This window comes from Gavia stellata, chromosome 30 (genome assembly GCF_030936135.1).
Source record: "Gavia stellata isolate bGavSte3 chromosome 30, bGavSte3.hap2, whole genome shotgun sequence".
Classification (NCBI taxonomy): Eukaryota; Metazoa; Chordata; class Aves; order Gaviiformes; family Gaviidae; genus Gavia; species Gavia stellata.
The window spans coordinates 5,874,490-5,894,034 of record NC_082623.1 but is presented as its reverse complement, the minus strand read 5'-3'; the positions used below and the strand labels follow the sequence as shown (position 1 = coordinate 5,894,034).

The 19,545-nt window shown below is 53.2% G+C and overlaps 1 protein-coding gene across 1 annotated transcript in view; it reads left to right on the top strand.

The window, feature by feature from the left end:
- PLXNA2 (plexin A2) overlaps positions 1-19,545 on the top strand; it is a 154,182-nt gene that overhangs the window by 65,450 nt on the left and 69,187 nt on the right. The window contains exon 4 of the mRNA XM_059831192.1: positions 19,317-19,417. Within this exon, the coding sequence (XP_059687175.1) occupies positions 19,317-19,417 (101 nt within the window). The remainder of the gene's footprint in view (positions 1-19,316; positions 19,418-19,545) is intronic.

Below are 19,545 nucleotides of genomic sequence, written 5' to 3'. Positions count from 1 at the left end.
CTTATAGCAAAGGCTGGAATAAATCCATCTTCAGTTATGTGTAGGCTGTTCTCCCCTCTCCCCCATTGCGAGCGTGTATTTATTGGTGGAGTCAAGGCATCATTGTCGTCGTTTGAGATCAGCCGCAGGTCAGCAATTTGTTGCATCCGAACCTGAAGGTTTTCAAGTGACAATTACCTTCTCTTACAAGAAAACCCCAAAAAATAAAAACCAGTGTGCAAAGAAACCTCACCTGGTCTTTAATCCTTCTATGGAAACGGCGGTCAGACATGTAAATAATTATACGTCCCTCGCTGCGAGCCCGCGCTGCAGCTTGCTTGGCAATATGTATTAATTCAGGGGGCCAGAGCTGTTAAGGAAAGCTGTTGAAACGAAGTATCCGAGATAAATGCATCTCATCGTTCCCTGTTTGTGTAGGCTGAGAATGTGCCTGCCAGAGCCATAGATCCCGCTTGGGGTCATGTTTGTTTGGCTGCGACTTTGTTGCTCTAAGCGTGGGTTTACCAGCTCCTACTGCGTGAAATACGATTGTCTTTGTCTTCCTTCGCTTGATGGCCGTTATGGTGTTTGCTGAAGTTTTGAGCGCATCTGCTGTATTATTGGTCTTATTAATACACAGACGTGGCAGACACCTCATAACGCAGACTCTGGCTTTCAGCTCCAGGCTGTCTGCACGGACGTGTCCCTCCTCGGCAGGTTACGGGGGCGATTTGGGGACCCTGACGTCCAGGGCCCAGCTGCCACCGCATACCCGCAGAGATCTCCAATCCCCCTGTCCCAGCCCAGCCTTGTGCCGTGCCTTCTCTTCCCGGCGCAGCATCTCGCTGCAGATGCCGAAGCAGGAATGTTTATTGCTCTGTGCCGTTTTTTCTTGTTTCATCTATTTTTTCCTCACCCGCCTTGCCTAATGCATACAGACCCAGGGGAGCTTTTTTCCCCTCCGTGTCTAACTGGTCTAGACCTTGCTCGGGGTTTGCTGTACGTCCTCCAAGTGTCTGTCGGCTCTTGCTGCTGAGAGCAAAGCTCCGGCCAAGCCCGCAGGCTGGGGGACGGTGCCCGGCGACGGGGACACCCCTGCGCAGACCGCGGCACCTCGGGCGTTTGGGCAGCACCAAGGGAATTGCCGCGGGAGTCCCTCGCTGTGGGCGGGCACGGGGGCTGCTAGCCGCCTTGGCGGAGTGTTTCAAGCCATCAGTGTTTGGGAAATACGTGCTTGCTTTAATGAGACAAACTTTCTGTGTTTGAAAACAAGCTGGGAAATTTGCTTGTGTAACAAAAGGTGCTGGTGGAAGCAAAATCAGCTGTGCCTGCCTGTTGTGGAAGTGGGAAGACATACAGCCCTCAGTAGGGACCATAGGCAACAGCAAAGATGAAAATCCGGCAGTGCAGGAGCATCCAGGCCCTTCTGGGACAGCGCGGGCTGCTGGAAGTATTTGCATTGTTTTGCATTCGCTTTATGCCCTGCCTGTCCTGAAGAATAGAGGGGATCCTGTGCATCTAATGAAGTCTCTGAAGGTTTGAATACTTTTTTTTTCTACTCTGACTAATCTTTTTTAATGCTTTACAGCCTCATGTTCTGTAATTGAATGCATTTTATTTAGAAAATAACATTTAGTGCCGCTTTGGATTTCCAATTATTCTTCAATCGAACTTTGAGGGCCTGATGTCTTTGTCATTTCGATACGCACAAAAGATGGCAACATCAGAGCAGCCAACAGCAAGTTATTTCCACTACTGATTACTGGGCTTGGGAGTAAAATATGCAGGGCCAAGTTTAGCCTCAGCATAAATCTATTGAAATGAATTAAAGTATTACAGCAGCAGCAAATTTGTCCCATGGCTTCCAAGGATGCTGCAAGAAATTAGAGCAACCGTAGCTGTCAGTGAAAACCACCACGAATGTCTCCTTGCTGCAGCTGCTAATGTGAACAGCTCTGGGTGTCCATATGAAATGTCTGGAGTCAGTTTGTGCTGCAGCGCTGACGTCTCACCTCTTCAGCTCCCGGTGCACGGCAGAGAGTGAGTCTCTCCTACGTGTTTTTTGGGCATCAAAAGCTGCCGGCGCTGGGCCGGGTGGGATAGCCGATAGCTGCCTGTGATAGCTGAAGGAGCCTCCTCCCTGCTCAGTGACACGGCGCAGTCTGATCGTCTCGGGGACACGCGGAGCGTTCGCAGGCGCTCTGCTTGCTAGATAAGGGTAGGAAGCGCCGGCCTGTCTCTATCCCGTGTCGGCACGTTTCCCCACCGACCGGGGAGTCTTTTGGGTCAGGGGAAGGAGAGATACTGGGCGACAGTGGAAAAGCCTCCAAAGAACAGAAGCCGCAGCGATGCTGACCGTATCTGTCCGTTGGTGTTCGTGATGGACGTGAAGGTCCTTGGCGACACCTTCTGTTACAGGAGGAAAAGATGCGCACTGTGCAACAGTAAATGTAGTATAATAATGACACATTTTCTTGTAACTTGTTGCAAAAGCGGAAGCCGCCTGCTCCCACCTAATGGGTGTCCTTCGTACTCGCCGAGGACACAGCGGTTTGATCTGCATCTTGGAGAGCTCTAGCATTAATGCTGGCCTGCGATGAAACAGCTAATTAATGGTGTGTGCCGCACGGCCAGAAGTGTGTGTGTGTGTGTCTCTGTGTGTGTGTGTGTTCGTTCATTCGGAGAGGGAAGGAAAAGGATCCGTGCAGGACTGCTTGCTCCGAGGCTGAGCAGCCCTGCAGCCTGCACAGGGCTGATGCTCCGGGCTTGGTCTCTGCCACGAGAGCGGAGCGTTTCCAGGAGCCAGAGGCCATGCCCGGTGCTGCATGCAGCTCTTCTGTGGGACTGGAAACCTGCTCAGGCAATGATTTGACTTTCACAGGAGATGGGGTTGACCTGAACCTCGCTCCGTGCCCTCACCCTGTTTCCTCCTCCTCGCCTTGGGGGTCTTCCTCTGCGGACTCACCCAACTTGTGCTATCATGCCCCATCCTTTGCTAGGTGTGCGTGTGGGCAGAGGTGTGTCCCGCGAGTTTTCTGCCCTTTCCCTGCCTGCCTGGCTCCCTCCCACGCTGCCTGCAGCGCACCTCCTCCCTCCCGGCCGCCCGGCGAGGCAGAGCAATCCTGTGGCCTCTGTTTTACAGCCTGGGAATCAAGACGGAGAAGCGATGATGTTCCTGTTTGTCTAAATTTGCTCTTCAAGTCTAAACTATTACTTCAGAGCTCCTCTCTGGCCTTGAGAGAGCAAGTCGGGCGCCTTATCGTAGAGCGAGACACCCAAGGTTACCAGCAACTGAATTTGGGCAGGGTCAGCCCCGGCGCGTGGCTGGTGCTTTCTCTATATGCAGCCCTACGGGAAAAGTAAATTGCCTCGTTCAGAGTAGTAAATTGGGATAATCCACGTGTATTGTCTTGAGACTTCAGTACAAACAATATCTTAAACTCCAGCCCATCCTGGTCCTGCGGTGGTCTGGGCGGAGGGTGTGCAGGGGCTGCACGGGTACCTGCCGTGCTGGCTGCGTTGGCGCGCGCCTGGCTCGTGGTGGGATCGAACGTGATGCCTTCTGCGTGGAGTGAGCAAACGGCGTGTTTCCACAGCTCTTTGTTTTCCTCTGTTTTGATGTGGCCCCTGAAGCTTTGCTGTGTTGTCTCCCGAGATGTTATTTTTGGTAATCAACCCCCCTCCCCGGCATGCCTGTGTGCGATAACGGGGCCAGCGTGCTACAAGAGCCATGGGAACAGTGGTTTTCTTCTTTGGGGGAAAGGGCTTAAAGCTCATTTTCTTTCAGAATTAGAGAGTTTGGGATATACTTAGGAGGGTTCATTTCTCACACTGGTGGTCAGGTTCCTAAATTATATTTTTGACAGCCGTATGTAATGATATACAAATGGGAAAGTGATGGAGTAGCAGAAAATTGACTGGCAAGGACAGCCTAATGTAGTTAGAGAGCAATACTTACTAAAAAGCCATGGAGACTATGGCAGTGTTCCTCAAGCAAATGAGTAGTAGGACCACGGTCAGGCTGTGAAAACAGTAATGATACGACTCTGTGACCTTTAAAGCTACTTAGGGCATTCAAATGCTTTGGATTTTTAAGGCTCTATATAAAATTACACAAACCGGTCATGCCTCTGACTTTCCTGCTAGGTTTCTGCAGTATTTAAACAATTTGAAGAACCCTGAAATGGTTCACAAAACGGGGAATCGAGGGTTGCTCGCGTGCCTGCGCTGCGGTGTGCAGCCATCCTTCATGACCAGCTACGGAGAAGAGCCAAGCAGGGTCTGGGAGGGCTGTACTGAATCCCTCCCCGAGACTGCCCCGAAGCGCACTGTCCCCTTGGAAGGGCAATGTCCCCCGTGGGACGTGGGCATCCCAGGGATGAGCCCCGCAGCCCTCCCGGCCAGGTTCCCGCTCGCCCGGCCTGGGATGCGTGATGCTTTCCCGGGAAAGCAGGCAGAGAGGTAAGCGGGCATCATAGGAGCTGGAGGGGCTGGAAGCCGTCGTTTTCTGCTCAGCCCATTCTCTGGGCGAAGCTGCTGTTGAATAATAATGTCAGTCACACGCGAGGTGCGGGGCCGAGCTGAGGTTGGGCTATTTAAATGATACATGCGTGTGCCAAGAAAACAAACAGAAAGGGCCAGTCAAAGCTTTTCAGTGTCATTGACACCCTCGGACGTGCCAGAGCCGGGAACAAAGCCCGCATTGTCGCGGAGCACAGCCTGCGAGTCTGTTCGGAGCGGGCAGATGCGGGGTTGCCCACCCTGCTGTGCCGCGGCCAGTTGGCCACGTGGGGTCCTTTTCAAGGTGGGTGGTGAGACACGTCCTCCCGTGCAGCCCTGGGCTTTCTCCTGAGCAAGGAGGGTAAACAAAATGTGGCCTCCGTGTCCCCGTGCGTGCCAGGGGTGGCAAGTGGCCAGGCACTTGAGGGGGGATGCTGTCAGGGCAGGGTTGGGGAGAAAGCGTATGGCAGAGGGAGCTCCAGCTCTGCCTCCGTGGCGGACAGGAGAAGGGTGGCATCGGGATGCTGGCCCCCATGCAGGGTGCCCCAACGCTTTTTTGGGGAAGTTGCTGCCGACCTTGCCTGCATGCCCCTAGAAAGTGCCGCGCAGCGACCTTCAGCCGAGTGGGCTCTGGAGGAAGAGCAGCAGCGGCTTATTGAGGCAGCCTGGGAATAGACACGGCACTGCTCAGGAGAGGCTGCAGCCGTGTGCTGTGCCCCATTACGCTGCTCTCACCAGCGCTAGTCCCTCGTCTATAAACTGAGGATAATGTTTCATCTGCTTCTGGGAGCAGCTGTGGTCTATTATTTTGTGTGTACACATGCTGCCCCTTCCAGCAGGGCTACAACTTCTCTTAAAGCTCCTGGGCACGCCAGAAATGCAGGGAACGCGCTGCCGTTCGGGGGCACCGGGTGTTGGTGACCGTCAGGTGCAACCTCAGGTCCCTGTGGGTTTGGCTGATCTGCTCCATCGAGGTACGTGCAGCAAAGGAGCAAGGCAAGGGTTAAGCACGGGGCCCCACTGGGGAGAGGGAAATAACCAGTGTGGCAGGGGAGCAGGAGGGAGCCGTGGGGTCCCCTGCTCTGCAGCGAGCGCTGGGCTCCAGCTGCCTCCCATACATATGCTGCTCATTTTTCATACTGAACACAGCTGCCGCCAGCATCTCTTTCCTACCCCTGTTCCTGCCAGTTTTATGAGAAAAGAATAAAGAGGGGAAACAGATAACTGCAGAGGTTCATTTGCCAATTGTCAGGCTGCCGGTGCATCAGAAATAGAGTCATCGGTCTGCTTCCTCCACCATGCCGGGGCTGCGCAGGCATCTTTTCATTAGCAGCATTATTTATTCATGGCCCCCCCAAGCTGCTCTCTTTTTTGGAAGAAGGGACCTGCTGATGCTCCTGTTCTTTCCAGGGAGGCTTTGGCCTTGCTTAGCTCGCTCCGTGTGTGTGTGGGGTGGGAGAAGCTGCCTTTCCCGGAGACCTCAGCCTCTACCCAGGGGTGAAGCCCTTGCCTTCGCCAGCGGGCTGCGATCGATCGATCGGATCAGCAAGGGCAGGCGCGGGCGGTGGGGTCTGGCTGATGCTGTTGGCTGCCCCTCTTTCTTTAGCTTGGTAATTAGAAGCTCTCAGAGAGAGGGAAGAGAGGTCACGCATGGAGTGGGCCTATTAACCCTGTCCCTTGCTAGCTACCCTGCAGAGAAATGCCCTTGGAGCAGCTGCTCCGGTGCAGGCTTCCAGCAGGAAGGCAGCTGAGGGGAGGGAAGATCCCCTTCCACCTCCATGGCCCTGCACACAGGTGGGGATTCGCCTCCCATGGGAGGTTTGCAGGTGAAAAACGTAATGCCAGGGACTAAATTTTGCCTAGAAGTGTTGGTAGACTCATCTCTTTCGTACGGCAGCAAGTGACAAGTGATAGGACAAGAGGAAATGGCCTCAAGTTGTGCCAGGGGAGGTTCAGGCTGGATATTAGGAAAAATTTCTTTCCTGAGAGAGTGGTGAAGCACTGGAGCAGGCTGCCCAGGGAGGTGGTAGAAGTGTTCAAGGAACATGTGGACGTGGCACTGCGGGACATGGTTTAGTGGGCATGGTGGGGTTGGGTTGGTGGTTGGACTTGATGATCTTACAGGTCTTTTCCAACCTTAATGATTCTGTGTGTGATTCTATGAAGAACCACTGCGGTGGTACCCCATGTCCTGCCAGAAGCTGGTGTCTGGAGGCAGAAGACAAAAAGCAGGTCGTTCTGTGAGGTGCATCCTCACAGATTTTGGCATTACCAAATTGGCCCTTAATGAACTAATCTTCCATGAGTCTGTTCAATACCATCTACTTTCAGCCTACTGGGACAACGAGTTGCATGTTTCGATAGCTGGGAGGACCTTCCCCCTCATTTCCAGCCTCACTAGAAACAGAGGGCTACCAATTTTCACACGAGTCAGTTTATTTTGTGATTTCAAAGTCCATTCAACCCCATAGCTTCTCCTCGAGCCGGTCTGTAGGGAGACTCAGCAGCAGTCTGCAGGATCCCCCTCGCAGTCTGTTGGGTCTATTGCTGTACTGACACCAGTGATATTTATGGAAATATATGCAGAAGTTCCTCAGGCTCTGATGGAGCAGAAATAGTTTCATGGCATTATTTGCCCAAAATGCCACCATTTTGATTGCTGTATCCGGACAGTGAGAAGCTGATGTCAAAGTAACTGTTTACACACAGGATCTGATATGGCTTCTAGGGACAAGTGACTTAGCATTGCAGCGCTGGGAGCATTAATGCAGCAGTTCTGAAGTTTATACATAAACTCTGAGGTTCTATCACCTCTGCCTTTCGTCAAAGCAATGCCATAGCCCCAGAGCTGCTCTTTGATTCTGCTTCTCCCATCCAGCAAAACAGCAGCCCAAGGAAAAGCAGGTAAAGATGAAAGCTAAACTCTTTGCCCAACCTTCCCCCGGCTACAAAAACCGTTCCAGCTTTTATTTCAGATAGTGGGAGGCCCTTGGTTAGTTTTCCCCCTTTCCCAGGGGCACTTCCAAGCCGCAGGCAGCGGTGTGTGCTCTGCGGCGTGCAAAGGGAGGGGAGCCGGGTGTTTAAAGTGCTGACTTGGTGGTGGCACTGAAAGTGAAGTCATGTCCCGAAGGATGGGAATGTTGTGGGGAAGGTTTGATGGGTGAAAACCACCATGTTGTGACTTGTGACCCACCAAAACCCCTAATTGTGTGTTTAAAGTAAACCCCAGACTAGCGCTGTTTCTTTTGCCTCCGTCTTGGCAAGCTGCCTTTGGCTTCGCGGGCTCCTATCACTCATCTTGTGGTTAGCTGGTCAGGAGTCACCCTAGTAGTTAGGAAAGGAATGTTAAAGGCCTGTTGTGTAAACCAACCGCTGTCTGAACAGACTTTGTTTTCAATGTAAATCTGCTGCAGGGAATGATTTAACCTTCATTTATTCTTTTTTTTTATTATTTCATTAAATAAGATTTATACAGGTATAGTATTGGAAAGGTCATCCATCCCCCAAGCTGTGGGAAGAGCTCTGCGCATTCCTCCCTCTTCACTTCCCTGCTTTACCCCTTGTTTCGGGGTGGGAAAGAACAAAGACTGGGTTTTGTTGCCTTCCTGGAAAGTTAATTTATATCTGCATGGTACACACAACCCCCTCAGCCCTCCTGCTCTCCATTCCCACACTTAATGAATCCTCCATGCTCAGCAGTATTTCAGCTGGAGCAACTGCTGCGTAGCCTTTCCCCAAGGGAGTGCATCCCAGCTGAGGGGAAGCGGGGGGGTTATTCCGCTCCTCTCCCTAAGAAAACACGAGATGATGTATCTGATGACTGCAGCAAGGACCTGGGGTTTGGGCTTAGGTTCTCTGGCTTGCTCTGCTGCTAGCGATTCGCTCTGTGCTCTTTCTGCAGGCTGCTCCTCTTGTATCTCTGAAATGAGATATTTTATGTTTTTCTTGTTTATTGATATGTTATGAGGCTGAATGAGGTTTTTTTGCAAAGATATTTAAGATCCCATAGCAGCAAAGCATCATGATTTGACACACCGACATCGGCGTGCTTACAGTCGTGCTCTGTTTATCCCATCAGCTAGGCTGGCGATCCAGCTCTGAGCACAGCGTCTCCCGAGACGTGTCCCTAGTCTCATAGAAAAGACTTCATCCAGGCACGGAGGTTCGCAAGCCAAGGCGGCAGAGCCGGAAAGGATGTTTTGCAGCTTTCCTAGCAGCAACCTGTTCTCCGGGGCTTTCCTGAACCCGGAGAACAGATGGTTGGGCTGGAGGCTGGGATGCAAGGACAAGGGACTCTTGTTGACATTACCTTTACCAGAGTGCCTTTCATCATGAGCGTGTAAATGCCACCAAGCACCCAGGAATCATCTATCTATGATCTCTTCATTAGAAGAGGCCTCTGATCAGGTTAATCTCACTTTCCCCTGTGGAAAGGAGGATGCTGAGCAGCTGTATCCACCAGCAAGTGAAGGTAGAGTGAATTTCTGAGACGGAAGGATGCTGCAAGCATGAGGTTTTAAGTGAATCGGCAGTGATTGCTTTGGCTCTTGCACAGAAATGCAAGGGCTGAAATAGCGGCGTTGATGGTAGTAATTGAGACTAATGGGACTAGTCCTCTGCAGCAGGTGCCCTGGAAAACGTGTGCGCTGGATGCTGGCTAGCCCGGGTCTCCTGCAGAAAGGAGGGGAGCAGAGGGAGCTTTCCAGCCCGGTGCCTTTTTTCAGCCTCTCAATGGTCTGCTCTCCCTCTTGGGAAGCAGAAGCCAAAGCAAGCATGGGGGAGGGCGGAGGAAATGTGTTTTAACAGTAAATATGGCCTTGTTATTTATCAATGCAGAGTAATTGAAGTAATTTCATGTCGTTTTTAAATGCAGTGCCTAGGGATCTAATCTATCTGTCTAATATTAATGGGTAATATTTGGTTGCCTCATTCATTCATTACTGTTTTCATTAAGACTCTAATCCCATTTAGGAGTCTGTTTGTCATTTTAAACTCCTCTGTTTTATCTTAGCCTGCCACAGTCCTTTTTAACAACTTAACTGAATTCATGAGTTCTAGGCTAGCAGCTTGGGGGAAGGGGCCGCTGCTGTCTAGCGTGTGGTTTTTACGGGGAGAGAGGAAAAACAGACGGCTGAAGGCAATTGCAAGCAGCAGGCTCTGAGCTTTCCTGTGATACACACCACTGAGATTTAGGTCTCTCATAACAGATCTGGATGTCTGCGTTTCAGAGCATGGAGCTCCCTTCTCTGACATAGGGAGTGCATTGACACCTCCTTTGAAGCCTCCATCATTTCCAAGCCAGCGTAAGAAGCTGCTTGGAGCGGGGCTGTTGTTTGTAAATGCTCAGGGTGTTTCCAGGCAGGCATGCTCGTTCCCTCCAAGGTACCCCCGCTTCCAGTCGTTACCACATCCCGGGTGCTCCTTGGCACCAAGGCTGGGGAGCTGCTGCTGCGGGCTGCAGGGGTGCGCACTGAAATGTTAACCCCCGGACCATCTCTGCTGGGGCAAGCTCTGAGCAGTGCTGTCTTGGATTTCAAGGTGGGGCAAGCTGCATCGGTGCGGCTGGTACCCACCAGCGTGGTGCTTGCACCAGCGCTGCCGCCCAGGGAGCAACACCCCGCGGGAGACGGGGCCGGAGGGACGGCTGCTTCCTGCAGGCAGCAGGAGAGGAGGTTTGTCCTGCTGCAAATATTCCCAGCTGGGCATCTCCTGACCGTACCAGCGTCAGCCCTACAGACGGCGTGGCTGTTTGCTGTCCAAGCTTGCGTGATCTAGGGAGAGAGTTAACACAAACCTGGCCTTTTTCTGCCTAAGGCCCTGCAGAGCATTGCACAGAAGAAATAAAGGGATTTCCATGAAGCGAACTGAGACCCTCTCTCCGAGGAGGAAGCAGCAGAGCCTGAGATGCCCCTGCCTGCACCGTCTGGCGTGATCGCTGCCGACAAAAGTAAATACCAAGTCAGAGCTGGGACTGGGGCGTTTCATGCCGCAGAGCAGCCTCTTCCCACCGCCTGATGCTGGGCGCTCTGTCCCCTGTCCTTGCTCTCCTCCTGGCCGGGTCCCCACACCCTCGGGCTGCAGAGCACCCCAGAAGCCTTGGCGGGGTCCCCGCGGCGCTGCCGGGCATCACCTGTGGTGCCGAGCGGGCGGCGGAGCCGGGCATCCCCTGCGCTGCGAGGCGTCCAAGTCTAATTAGAGTCCCGGGGAATCGAACCATTGTGCTGTTAATGACTCTCTGGCAATGTTCTGACTAAAACAGTAATTTTAATAAGCGCAGCCCAATTGTAAGTGTTCGTTGAACACCTAATTACATTGGTTATAACTCCAAAATTATTCAGAATTCTATTTTTGCTGCTTCCTTGCAAAATAGAGAGGGAAAGAAGCGTGCACTTTATAATTATTCACCTTAATTAATTTTCTGAGCTTCTGTTAAAACTTTTAAATGACTGCAGGGAGTGTGCTACGAGTTACATGGCAGCAAGGCAAAGCACTGAACGCGGAGGCTGTGAACTGATGCGAGATGAAAGTTTACTGTGTTGGATTGATCCCCACCTGAGCCCAGAAATTTTGGAAAGCTGCTCCCCTTTTATCCTTATTAATTAGTTCTCCTGAGGGCTGGACTAATCAGTGCTGCAAAGGACACTGTTCGTTGGCTGGGTGGCCATGGCAGGGTGGTCTCACCAAGCAGCGTGCCGTTCGTCAGAAGACGGTGCCAACCCTTCAAGAAGCCACTTCTGATGGCAGCAGTGATGTCCCCCGGCAGGGACGCTTGGATGTGCCACATGGCTGCTCCGGGCCCATCAGCCCCTTGTCCTGAAAGCCGGAGAAAGCCCAGAGGGATCTCCCACGGGCAGCGGAGAGGCTGTGTCACCCACAGAGCGGCTGCGGAGGATCTCCCGCCCGGTCGGAGCTGCTCCGTGGCCGCGCTGTGCAGCACGCCTGGAAAGACCCTGATTTCCAGAAACTCATTTGAATTTTTTTTGCAGTCGAGAACAAAAACGCGGCTCCCCTGAGGTGTGGTGGTTTTCCAGGGGAGGGAACGCGTGGATGTATTGCAGCATAACCTCGTTTTTGTGGTGGAGACCTTTAGCATCTCATTCCTTGTTACTAGTGTGTGTAAACATTTATCACATTACCCCCTTTTCTTGTCAAGAAAGTGGAGTTTCTGTGGGTCAGTTCTGTGGGAGAACAAGCAGCGCAGTGTCCCAAATGAGACAGATACTCTGCTGAGGATCCCGTACCCCCAGCTGCAGCACACCCCCAGCATTGGGCTCCCCAGCCAGCACCGTACTCGGCAGGAGGGAGCATGTGGCTGCACCTCTGTGATCAGGTTCAACCTGATTATTCAATCCATAAATTTTGGTTTATTTGCCGATTCCAGAAGCCTGTGTAAATACTTCAGCCGGTGTTTTTATTTCTACGCTGGAGATGAAAGAACCGCTTCCTGATCTTGTACGTGCACAAGGTTTTCCTCCTGGCCCGCTCTCCGGGAGCAGTGGACACGCGTAGCTGATGGAGGCAGCCATGCGTCCCCTGCCCCTCGTTTCCCAGATGCAGATGGTCCGTGCAAAGCAGGAGGGAGAGCCGACGCTGCCAAGCTGCTGTGGAGCGGTGGCTGTCACACGTACGCTGGCGCGCCGGGGGCTAACTCTGAGCGTGGGGTGGGCACGTGAATGGCAGCGCGGGATCCCAAACGCTGTGCACACCCCCGAGGGCTGCACCGCGATGCATAGCTGGGATCCAAGGGAAGGTGAGGACTGGGACGCCCAGACGAGGAGGGGGCACGGTCAGTGCCTGTGCCAGGCGGGTGGTACCCTGCCCCTGCAGGAGTCCGCTCGGCAGCGAGCGAACGGCATCGTCGCCTGCCGAGGGCAGAGGAGGAGCTGCCGGGTTGGACAGACCCAGTGTTCGGTGAATGGTTGTGGGCGGCCCGTCTTTGAGATGAAAGCCCAATTCTCCTCCTCCGGGTCTACATGACACTGTGCTGCTCCTGGAAGTGGGGATGGGATCTCTGCCGGACACTTGGTTATTCCAACAAATCTCACTCAGATGTTTCATACTGATGGGATGATTAACTCGAGTCGCAGTAAACCACGGGAAAGCATTTGTCTGCAGGAGCCTGTGTGCCAGAACACAAGTCTGCTCCAAGCCCAAGTCCTGCCGGCCGCTGCTGGGTTGGATGGAGGGAACTCTGGCTTGAGGATGATTTTACAGTTTGATTAAGCCTTACGCTGGGGCATTTGCTGTTTTTTCACTCTTTCTTGCTTCCCAGAGGAGGCTGCCCTTACTTTCCTTACCTCCCTCAGGAGCCTAGTGCTGTCCACGGAGGGCAGCTGGGAGCCACGGAGACAGGTATGCTTGGAGAAGGTCTGATTACTCGCTAGGAAAGCTATCTGGTCTCCTGTGCTCAAACACAGCTTGTCCTCCTAAGATGCTAATGGGGTTCTTATAGCAGTAAAGCCAAACCCATTGCAAAGGTTGCTTGGATCAGAGTTTAAGGGACTTTCTCTGCATGCATCTGCAGCGCTGTAATTAAATAATCCCTTTGTAGTCATGGAAACGTTGTCTCTGTGTCCTCTCCCACTCACTGCTTTTCTGCCAAAAGTTACAGGCGTTGATTTGGTTCTGACAGCCCTTCGGTAGCTCTGATAATCCTTTCTCTGCTGAGCGGCGTGGGAGAGGAGAGCCAGGTCCTCCAGTAGCTGCTGTACCTGTCCAGGGAACTCCCCCTCATCCGCTCCTTGCCTGGGTGCGTACCGTCATCTATTCCAGGGACTCATGGCTTGGTCCCCGCTGGAGCAGGTATTCCTGCCTTCAGGGCCTCGGCAGCGCTTTGGGGATGCTCCTCAACGCTTTTCAGTTAAAACGCTCCCCCTTTGCCTTCTTCCCCTCTGTCCTGGCTGCTGCCCCACGCGATGCACTGGCTGCATCCCACTTGCTGCTGGGTCTTCCGTGCTCGCTGCTGGCATCAGTCTCAGTGTGTCCAAGATCTCCACCGGCTCCGCTCGAGTTGAGTATAAGTCATTTCCAGGTAGGATTTTTCATACAGCGTGGGGCGGGTTGGACCCACAGGTCTTGCTCAGCAAAGCAGCAAGCGCTCTGCAGCCCCGCACGCTGGTTTTTCCCTTGGCAGAAGTGGTACCACAGGAGGACTCCAGGTTTGAACAGCGCTGCGTGAGGACACAGGGAGGAGAAGCAGCGGGAAGAGTCTGTCAAACTTTTTACAAGCCTCTGAGAAAGTTTGACTTTATTTTCCCCAGCTCTATCACCCTGACGTGTTAATGGCTGGCACTGATGAGCCCTCCTTGCTCCTTCCCACACTTTTTCATGTCTCCTGCAGCAGCACAAAGTGGTGTTTTTTCATGAATGAAGGGAAGAATAAAATCTCATTGGAAAGTTCATCAACTTTGGGCTCCTGCTCACTGAGTGATAGATAGCTTTAATTACATTGAACTAGTTGGCATCTCTACTACACTCCCCAAAGTCATTAAAAATAGATTTTCTTTTTGAACTCCAGCACCCCGAGGGGTCTGGAGGCAGTGTGCTGTGGCAGTGGGACGCCCCGGGGGCTGTCTCCAGCCAGGGAGGTCAGAGGCCTGTGCTGGCAGCAGGCATAAGCTATGGAAACTTTGCTTTGTTTGTTTATTGTATGTATTTATTTATTTGGCTCTGGATTCTTGCACTTATTTTATTCTCTCTGGGGGCTGGCAGAGTTTGAGTTCATGTGTTTTGGAGAGTCTGTATTGATTTTTTTTTTTTTTTTTTGCTGATGTGATGGGTCAGGCAGTCAAGGAAAGCAGTAATGAGACTTTATCATTTGCTTATTGAGAAGCAGGTTCATAAATGGGGAACTGAAAAACTCAGCAGCAGAGTTCTGGCATGGACAGAAGGAAGAAAGGCAGTGATGGGGCAGGCGGGAGAGGGGCTCTGCCCTCAGGAGTAAGGCAATTCCCCGGGAGTGTTGTTTTCTTGGCTGCTGTCCTTCATGCAGATGCTCCTCAGCTCTGCTGAATTGCTTTATCGCTTTGCATTTGCTGTGACCGCACTGATGTGGAGTGCCCGCCACCTTTTCTTATCCCCAAAATGTCTTGCTGCTTGCTTCGGCAGAGGCATGGCCTCGCGGATGTCCCCGGGCTCTGCAGGGGAGCAGCAGTCCATCTTGCAGGTGAGGAGGTGCCGGATTTGAGGCTGCATTTGGAAAATTCCTGCATGCCTCTGCTTGGCTTCGGGACCTCTCGCCTCATGTTTCTGGTAGCTGGAGCAGAAATCCTAAGGTATCCAAAATTGGCATCCGCTTTTGAAAGCTCCAGCTTCGCTGTGAGGTCTGCTCGCGCGCCAGGGTGGGGGCTGCAGTCGGGAGCTCTGCTCTCTGGGTGCCGCAGGACCTCGTGCTCCCGCTCTGCAGAGGAGTTCATCAGTTCAGGCAACAGCTTTCGCGGGGCTTAGTCTGGGGTGGGGAATACACTCCTGAAGTGGTGATAGACCTTCTCAGATGTTTGCTCTGAGTGCCAGCAGCATTCCTCTGACCTATCTTCTCTAAGGTAAACAAAGAGAAGTATTTGCATTTAGAAACTAAATACTGAAAACCAAAGCCCTTTCCAAATAAACCATTCTGCTGCACACAGAGCTGCCCCAGGGGCTGGCGAGGATGAGAGCACAAATAGACCAGGCTGTGACAGATGGGAGTCACATTGGTTATGCATAGCTGCGAGGTGCTGGTGCCCGCTGGGACGGGATGCTGCTGGGACTGGGACGGGATGCTGCTGGGACGGGGATGCCGCGAGTGCCTGCAGCCATCGGAGCGGGGCTGGGCAGGCGGGACCCAGCGGTGGCCACGATGTGGGGTTACTGAGCGGGTGCCTGATGACTGCACCCGCTCCTTTCCTGCTCTCTGCCATTGGAAAGCCGTGGGCCCGCAGAGCCGGCACTGCGCAGCTCGCAGGCAGGATCTCTCCTTTCTCCCTCGCTGCCCTCTCCGCTGCCGTGCCGTGGGCAGCTGCCAGGCAATCAGCCGGCTCGTGGCCACGGGCAGCAAACCGCTCCAGACTTCATTGGTTCGGCAGTATCTGGTTAGCGATAGAAACATTTCATTCCTCGCTCGAGCCACCTGTGGCCGTAAAATCTGCCGAGACTGATCCTCTGAAGCCTCGTTCCCCCTTTGCTGCGGAGCTGAGCTGCCGGCACGGGCAGCGGGAGGGTGTGCAGGCAGGGACTCGCAAGGAGGGGCTCGCCAGACGCCTCCTTCGAGGCCGAGCAGGGTCCGCTCCCATCGTCAGGAAGGTCGGCGTGCTGCCGTGATGCTCGACGGCCGGGGACGCGGGTGGCTGTGCTTGTGACAGCGACGGCCTCTGCCGCTGCCGTACCAGAGACTATCAGCAATCCCTCTGCTGTCTTCTATCTTCCCTTCTGGTTTTCCTTTCGGTGCTTTTCTGTCTCCTTTTCTTACTATTTCCTTCCTATTCAGCTGCTTCTTTGCCTCCACCCTCTCTTTTTTCTTTTCCTTGATGGCAGTCCGTGGCTGAAGGGGGTATGGGGGAAGTTCTTGGGCTCGTGAGTCCACTGTCCCCCGCCCCAATCCGTGTTGCTTTTCCTTCCGCCTGCGGGCACTGGTGTTCCTTGTCTTCTCTTCTTTCCCTGGCGCAGCGGTTCACAGACACAAATGCTTTGGTCTCGGTAATAATAACTAGGCTGGCAGAGAACAGTTTAAAAATACCTAAAGCCAAGAGAGTGTTTCCAGCCTGCCGTCAGGAAGAGTAAGGACATGTGAGCTTTACTTCTGTACTGTCTCTGAAGGAAATACAGCTTACAGTCTTCTGTGTTCATGACTGGTGTGGGATAACATATGGATATATCCTATTCTTAATGGTAGTTCTCTTGTTTTTCCATTAAAATGAAACATATTCTTCAGAGGGTTGGAATATTTTTGATATTTGGATCGTGGGTGGTAAGGATGGTCAATTATGCGTTAGTACTGTGAGAGCTGGGCAAGTACTGCAAACTCCCCGACCTTTTTCTTGCATGCAAATATTTAAATGCCTTCTGGTCATAATCTTTTTGAACTTCTTCATTTAAACATTTGCTTTGGTATTGGAGCAATGCGGGTTTTCTGGCATTAGTTTTTATGAAGGGTGAATGTCCAAGTCACAGGCATAAGTATTGGAGAAAAGCAGATGGTTTATTCTTCCCTGAAGTCTTAGACCTTCCTCCAGCCAGGGACCAGAAACCCGCAGCCACGGGGTGTATCTGGGCGGTCGGGGCTACCGAAGTGCCGACCCAGAGGCCCCCGCGGGGCTCTGCTGCCCCGGTACTGTGCTTGGTCAGAGCAGGTACCCTAGCTCAGCCAGTGCCAGCGCACCCACCTGCCTCTGCCGGTCTGCTTCCGTCACCGGACACTGAACGCTGCGAAGAGGAGAACGGGTGAAGTTATCTGCCCTGCGTTGGATCCCTGCCAGGATCAAATGGTCCCATTTGGGCTAGAAACCTGCGACTCTGGGCATTGTTCAAAATTTCTGTGTAATTTTTCAAGAATTACCATGTGCAGAAGCCACAGCTTCTGAGCAGAAAAAGAACCCAAATGCCTAACATAAAATCATCTGTAATGAACTATTATTCATATAATTCAAATCCTCTGTTATTTATAGAGCGCCGCGAGAGCATCCAGCTCCTCACAAACATCAAACAAGCCCTGAGCTGCATATAAATCACAGGGACAGATCCTGTCAAGCCTCACATTGCGGGTAAGAGGCGGGGGATCAGCAATGCCCGATGATTTTGGGGCTATCCCGACCTCCAGGGTGGGTGGGAGCCATCCCACCAACACGGCTCAACGTGCTGGGCAGATTTTAAGGGAAACGCAGTGACCTCCCTTGACGCATCCTGCGGCGGCTCGTGACTCCCACGGGGGCTGCTCAGAGCCACCACGGCTCCGTGGGCTGCTCGTTTGGTTTGAAAAACATACGTTTGCTCTTAGGGTCCCATCCAGGAGCAGTGCGATGTCTGCATCTCTGGTCTGCGCTGGGAAATTTCGGATCATCGCCAGCAATGGGGTGGGTGTGGGCATGGCTGTGGTGCCATGGCTGCAGATCCATGTCCAAACCCTGGATCGGTCACCCCGGGGCGACTGTGCCTGCGCTGGGCTGGTGGGCTTGCTCCCGCACCACCGCGATGGCTGTAAAGTGCCTTGAGGTTCTTCAAGGGAAGAAGCAAAGCGGGTAAAAGCGTGTCAGGTGTGGCCACCGAGGCGCAGACGAGACCCCAGGAGGGCACCCCGGATGCCTTCTGCAGCCAGAAATCGAACCCAAGCCCTTTCTTTACACCTCTGTGCTATTCCATCACCCTGCATTTCTCTTCTCCCTTTCTGAAGCTCTTTACAGCCATCACAGGCTAAATGCATGCCTGGCGTACCTGGCTCTGACTCTCGCACCCCCTCGGTCCCTGCCCCGCTATTACAGCTCCAGGGCTGCTTTGCTCTTAGCGTACCCCAAGCTGTGCCCTGTGCCCATCCCACGGACTTCATCTCGTCGAAAAAAATACCCAGCCCCGCACATCCACACGCAATTTTTGTTTTAGGAAAAGCTGTTAAGTAGGGCTGAGGAAACAAGAAGAATAGCAGCCCTATTGGTGTCGTGTTTAGAGAGGAACTGGGTTCTCACTGTGTCAACAGCACTTGGCGTGAAAGTGGCCGTTGTTTGGCGAGACACTGCTCCTTTCACCCCGCGCGCCCCAGCTGCTGGGAGCCGGGCGCTGTTTTGAAGGACAGAGCGAGTGCGATGCTGACAGTTGTTTTAATTTTCAGCCAGTTGCAGGCATCGCTCCCGGGGCCCGAGGGGAGCGGCCGGCGCTGCGGGGTGGCTGTGCCGGCAATGGCAATAATTATTTACAGTATTTGATAATAGAAATGTAAAGACTTGAAGACAGATGCCATCGGCAGGGCCAGTGCAGGAGCACCACGCTGCAGCGTTGGGACAGGAGATGCAAACATACCGTTCCCGCTGGAGGTGGCAAGGGACGGGTTGGAAAGGTTAAAGTGGAATTTCTTCATTGGAGCCAAGCAATGACCCATGCTTAAAGCTTGGTGTCGTTGGGGAGCCTTTGGGGTTTTCAGTGCTGATAAACGGGTCAGGACCGTGCTACACCTCAGCATCACGTGGGGACCTTTCGCGTGTGCAAGAAGTGCGAGAGGGGGTTTGCAGCAGCGATCTGGGTTGGTGTTCCCTCGTGCGCTTCCCTCTCTCTTCTGCTCTGGCACCTCTTGCTTGGGGGAGACGGGCGGCCCCCGGGGGAGTCATGCCTGGGGCGGCCAAGTCCCCGCTGGTGCTGGAAGGGCTCCAGGTGGCCAGGGAGGAGCAAGTAGTGAAATACCCATCTAGGCTAAATAAGCTGCCAACCTGCAAAATCCCAATGACTTTTATTCCCTGCCAGCTTTCCCCCCTGAAGCAGCTTCCCCCACGGCAAGTGTAAGATAGCAAACTGTAAATCAGGGAGGAGAGGGCGCAGCTTTTGCCGCGGGAGCGTCTCTGGACAGGGAGGTCAGGAGGGTTTCTGGCGAGCTGGCGCCGGCGGTGGGAGGCCGGCCGGGCTCCAGGCTGGGGCTCTGCTGCGCCCGTGATTCATGGCGTGGATGCACCCAAGGGCCAGAGTGACTTCATGACTCGGTCGCTGATATTTCCTATTCTTGGCTGACTTCTGCACGGATGTTGGAACAAATTCATTTAAGTTTGTGAATCGCTGTTGTGCTACTTGTCTCAAACTGGTGAAGCAGGATCTGGAGCTGCTCTCGTTTCGCTTGCCCACTGCACGGAGAGGAGCACTGAGCTTTTGTGTTTGCTTCCTCGCAGGTGTCCCGGGTGCCCGTGGAGTCCTGTGAGCAGTACACGACCTGCGGAGAGTGCCTGAGCTCGGGAGACCCCCACTGCGGCTGGTGCACACTCCACCACATGTAAGTCCAGCCTTGGCCATTTTGTTTGAGCTGTTGGTGGTGATGATAAAAGCGGCTTTCAAAGCCACCAAACACCTCCCACACAATCTTTGCAAAAGCAAATTAGGTTGAAGTTCCTTAAATCCATT